Here is a 5,285-nt window from a genome sequence, read left to right on the forward strand (position 1 = left end):
CCCCCATACACACACACTCTGCTCCAGCCAGCATGCAAAGAGCACCTGTTCTAAAAGGTTGGGTCTTAATCGGACAGGGGAGATTGAAAAAGGTCCCGCCTGAGCACTCAGGAGAAATGAACAAGACCACCCCTGTTCCATGGGCAGTGCAGCCCCTTGCCTGCTCTACCAGTAGCTCTAGTGTGTACTTTGCAGATATGAGGCTCTTGGGGCATCTGATTTCTGCCAAGGCTTGAGGCCGTGGAAGGCAAAGCAAGGGTGCTCTATGTACTTAGCTCCCGCTGGTTCCCCGGAGATTCCAGATAACCGAGCCTAAGGATGGAACCACTGCCCCACTGTAAAGCAGCCAGCTGCCTATCTTTCCTACGTGGAAGCGACCCGGAAGCCCTGGAGGGCGAGAAGGGGCGACTCTGAGTGAAGTTTCCAACCCAAGCCAACAAACGGCGCTATTGTCGCGCCCTGGGTCCTGGGAGCCCCGTGCCCAGCCCCAGTTGGAGGGAGCCCGAGCTCTCTTGGGAGGGCGGGGAAATGGGGAGGGGACCTTTGGCTGGGTTCCCAGTCCCACATCCAGCGCTCTGCGCGCCACTGAGGGGTCCAAGGGGTGCGAGAGAGCTGCTGAGTACCTTGTCTTCTTCCGGAGAGGTTGGAAAGGACCGGGCCTGGGTTCCCCTGTTTTCTACTTTCCTCGCTAGGTGTGTGGTACACGTCGGAAACAGTGGGGTTCGAGCACCGCCAACTGTCTTGCCTCCCCATAGCCCTGGCAGAACCGAGGCCCCTCGAGCTCAGGTACCTGCTGTGACACACTTCTACCGACCCTCAGAAAAAGTCGAACCGAACCACTGGGTTGGCGCCTGCATCTGAACTGCTGATGGACCAAGAAAATTGGTGCCCTGCCAATCTTCTCATCTCCCACGTCCGCAATGGTAACCTTGCTTGACTGTTAGAAGGGTAGTTTGAGATCAGACATTTTCTCGGAAGTTTTGAGTTTTGAAGGAAATTCGGTGTGGCTCTTAATTGCGGCTGTGCAGACCACCAGAGAGCCACCAGCGACTGAAACCTGTTTAATAACATCCGCCGCGGAAAGCCGGGGAGGGTGGGAGAGGATGCCTATGCCAGGCAAAAGATTTCTGGAAACCTGGCAGAAAGGTGTAAAGTGAAGACTAAGCCAAAGACTAGGTGTGATCAAATGACAAACAGCTGGGAGCAGTAACTAGGTTTCCCCCCTCCCATGTAATCTGCCGCAGGGAAGAGGGAGGGTCGGCTCGCATCCTCTACCTTGGGAAATATGCAGCCCAGGCACTGTCACCACAACGGCTTACTTGGGTCCTAAAGTTTGGAAAGAATCCTGACATCTGTCAAGCTGCTGGGCGCCAGTCAGCGCGTCGGTTGGGTAGTTTCCTAAAACGAGCTTCTCTTAGCAACAGCCTCCGGGGCCCAGAAAAGCCAAGAGAGGGCATGTGCTGAAGGCGACTGAAGGAAAAGGCTGCTGCACGTGGGCGACTACTGTACATAGGCTTCTTTAGAAGAGGGCAGGTTTGCCTAAGAAAAATTGGGCTTTGTCAGACAGTTTACCAAGAAAACTAGTGCAGGTGGGGATGGCGGAGAATCACTCTTGTTTTCTGAGACATGCCTTCTCGCCCGTGTTAGCTAAGTGCTGTGCACACGCGCCCCCCCCCCCACACCTTCCATATAGTTTACTCTAAGCCCACACACCCACACAAGTGATCGAAGCTCTAGGCTGAGGACGACTCAGACCAGGTGGAACATGAACTTAAGAGGGGGGCTTCAGGACCCCAAACTTCCGATTGGAGGGAATCCTAGCTGGGAGCCAGGATTCTAATGCCAGGGGTCCTGGCCGAGAAGGGTCTTACATGCTCTGTGCCCCCACTCCCAAGGCACGGTGGCATAGTTTTTAATTCGTACAGGAGAGAAAGAGGAAACAGCTCAGAGGGCAGGTGTCCCGGGATCGCATGGTCTTGCATCAATGCTAGAACCCTCTGTTTTTGTTTGGTTTTCCATTCTTAGGATTTATGCTTTCCTTTTGGCTTCCTAACCTTTCCACCGGTCTGGGGGGCTGGGGCGAGACCCCACACCACCCGGACACCTTATATTGGCTTCTGCCACATCTACCCGAATAGCTTCTCATTCCCACTTGCCGCCTACAGCGGCGCGGGGAGTTTCAAACGCTGTGTCACTTGCTTGAGCTGGCCGCGATGATTGTCTGGGTTCTCTCTTCCCGCAGTCAGGGTTCCTGCGCTGCTAGTCTTTTGCAGACAACCCAATATGTAAGTGAATGTTCCACTCCGTGTCCTGGGACTCCAATCAGGAAAGCTGTAAAACAAGAAAGGAGAAGCACGAAATCCGTTAGCAAAGCCTGCTCCCGGGGGAGGCGAAGCGGCTGCGCGCGGAGAGCAGCGCTCCGAGGTCCTGGCAGGTGTGCGCGGGCAGCGGAGGGGGCCCGGCGGTCCACCCTAGGAACAGCCTCGGCTCCGCTCTGGCCACCGCCCCCCGCCCCCCCCCCGAAGAAACTTTTCTTTCACCCGGAGAGGCTCCGTGTTGCCATGAAAACGGATTTTCCAAGGGGCCCGACCCTCCCCCTCAGGGGCATCGGACTGGAAAAACCGAAATGGCCAGAGAGCAGAGACAAAAAGGGGCCGCTAAGCAGGGGCCGGCAGCGAGAGAGAGGAGTCCCGTTCACCCCCAAGCCCCACACCAACTCCCACACCACTGCGTGTGAAGGAGCGCCTCCGCTAGTCAGGCGGCGGGTGCGCCGACTGCGCGCCCTCACGCAAACCCCCAGAGAGCCTCACTGCCGGGTGCACTCAGCAGTCCAGAAGCCTGTTTCTCCTGTACTGGCCCCTGACTCCTGCTCAGTCCTGGATGCACTCTGGCTCTCCTGGGGGAGGTCCGGGAAGCCAGCCGCCAATTCCGAAGAGGGTTTCCTTGGAGGCGCAACCCGGGGGCACCTCCGTTGCATTTTGAGCCCTCAACTCCTCCTAGGTAGCTGGCCATGCCCAGTACGCCTAGCGCTGGCAGAAGCGGTCTCGGACCTCGTTGCAGACAGAGGGAAGCTTTGCGGGCTTGCCCCGGGACGCTGCACTGATCGCCCTCGATAGGGTTGCAAAGTTGTTTTCTCAACCCCGAAGGCTCCCCTCTGTCCCCTCCCCCGAATCTTGCTCGGGTGCCCCCTTCCCCTCCTCCGTCACCTCCTCGGGTTTCGTTCTTTCAAACTTTTTGAGACCCTAATTGATGGTTTCTGAGCGGTTCTCCGGGACTCGCGCCGCCTGCAAACTCCTATTACAGCACTCACCCCAAGAGGGGCGTGGGGGTGAACGAAAGGGTTCCCCGAACTTTTTTTTTCCACCCGGGCCGAACGGGGGTCTGTGATGATTGGCCAGGACTCATCACTGCGAGCCTGTCAATCACGGGGCCTCTGGGTGGTGAGGGGCGGACCGAGCCCCAACCCCGGGGGATCTGAGCAGGTATATAAGGGGCCAGGCAACCGCTCGACCAGACTGCGAATGCAACCAGCTCAAGACAACGCATCAGGTGCGAGTACGCGGCGGGTTCCTGCTGACTCGGCGCGGAGCACTTCGGCAAGTCTGCCCTTCCCTCCCGCCCCACTGGCCCTCCGGCCCCCAAGCGCCCCTCCGACGGAGTCTCCCAGCATTTTCACCGTGGCCGCTCCAACCCCGGGAGCGCCTTCTCCTCCCGCCACCCTGGCGCACCTTCTTCCCGCCCCGGCAATGTACAGCCTGCTGGAGACTGAGCTCAAGAACCCCGTGGGGCCACCCACCCCGGCGGCGGGCACTGGAGGTCCCGCAGCCACGGGCGGCGCGGGCAAAAGTAGCGCGAACGCAGCCGGCGGTGCGAACGCGGGCGGCGGCAGCAACGGTGGTGGGAACGGCGGTGGCGGGGGCAGTGACCAGGACCGCGTGAAGCGCCCCATGAACGCCTTCATGGTGTGGTCCCGCGGGCAGCGGCGCAAGATGGCCCTGGAGAACCCCAAGATGCACAACTCCGAGATCAGCAAGCGTTTGGGCGCCGACTGGAAACTCCTGACCGACGCCGAGAAGCGACCATTCATCGACGAAGCCAAGCGACTGCGCGCGGTACACATGAAGGAGTACCCGGACTACAAGTACCGGCCACGCCGCAAGACCAAGACGCTGCTCAAGAAGGATAAGTACTCGTTGCCCGGCGGCCTGCTGCCCCCCGGCGCTGCGGCCGCCGCTGCTGCAGCGGCCGCCGCGGCCGCCGCCAGCAGCCCGGTGGGCGTGGGCCAGCGCCTGGACACGTACACACACGTGAACGGCTGGGCCAACGGCGCGTACTCGCTGGTGCAGGAGCAGCTGGGCTACGCGCAGCCCCCGAGCATGAGCAGCCCGCCGCCGCCGCCCGCGCTGCCCCAGATGCACCGCTACGACATGGCCGGCCTGCAGTACAGCCCCATGATGCCACCCGGCGCCCAGAGCTACATGAACGCCGCGGCCGCGGCCGCCGCTGCCTCGGGCTACGGGGGCATGGCGCCCTCAGCCGCCGCCGCCGCCGCCGCCGCCTACGGGCAGCAGCCCGCCACCGCCGCCGCCGCTGCCGCCGCCGCCGCCGCCATGAGCCTGGGCCCCATGGGCTCGGTGGTGAAGTCGGAACCCAGCTCGCCACCGCCCGCCATCGCATCGCACTCACAGCGCGCGTGTCTCGGCGACCTGCGCGACATGATCAGCATGTACCTGCCACCCGGTGGGGACGCGGCCGACGCCGCCTCTCCGCTGCCGGGCGGCCGCCTGCACGGCGTGCACCAGCACTACCAGGGTGCCGGGACTGCCGTCAATGGAACGGTGCCGCTGACCCACATCTGAGCGCCGGCCTGAGCCGGTCGCCCCTCGCCCCCTCCCCAGCCCGCACCCCCACGTTGGGACGCCTTGTTGTTTAGCTTTGCTTGCCTGGGACTGTTGCCTTGTCGGGATGATGGGGAGGACAGAAAGTTTTGCTGTAGCTGTCGGGTTTTGTACAAAAGCGAAGAGAAGTCCGTAGCAGCGGAAATGGGACTTTCTAGAGCTCGGCTGCCCCTCGCTGCTGCTCCTCCTTCCCCCTTTGTTGGCTGGGAGTCGCAGTGATGTTTGGAAAGCAAAAGCAGCCCTGTCCTCCTCCCCGATTTCTGGGTTCTTCTGTTGCATTTGAAAATGTTGTCTCCTTAGTTTGCAGTTAGCCAAGGAGTGAGTGAAGGGCAAAAACGTCCTCTCGGGTAAGGCTGACCTGAGAACTGCGACGCCCCCGCCCCCGGT

General features: G+C 61.1%; 1 protein-coding gene across 1 annotated transcript; it reads left to right on the forward strand.

The window, feature by feature from the left end:
- The first annotated feature begins 3,521 nt into the window (after positions 1–3,521).
- On the forward strand, positions 3,522–4,859 carry SOX3 (SRY-box transcription factor 3). The gene has a single exon (XM_062184273.1). The coding sequence runs from the start codon at positions 3,522–3,524 to the stop codon at positions 4,857–4,859; it is 1,338 nt and encodes a 445-aa protein (XP_062040257.1).
- The last annotated feature ends 426 nt before the right edge of the window (positions 4,860–5,285 follow it).

The sequence above is a fragment of the Lepus europaeus genome, chromosome X (assembly GCF_033115175.1).
Source record: "Lepus europaeus isolate LE1 chromosome X, mLepTim1.pri, whole genome shotgun sequence".
NCBI classification, from domain to species: domain Eukaryota; kingdom Metazoa; phylum Chordata; class Mammalia; order Lagomorpha; family Leporidae; genus Lepus; species Lepus europaeus.

Coding starts and splice junctions, on each gene's coding strand:
- SOX3 (XM_062184273.1), top strand. CDS start 3,522: ATGCAACCAGCTCAAGACAACGCATCAGGTGCGAGTACGCGGCGGGTT.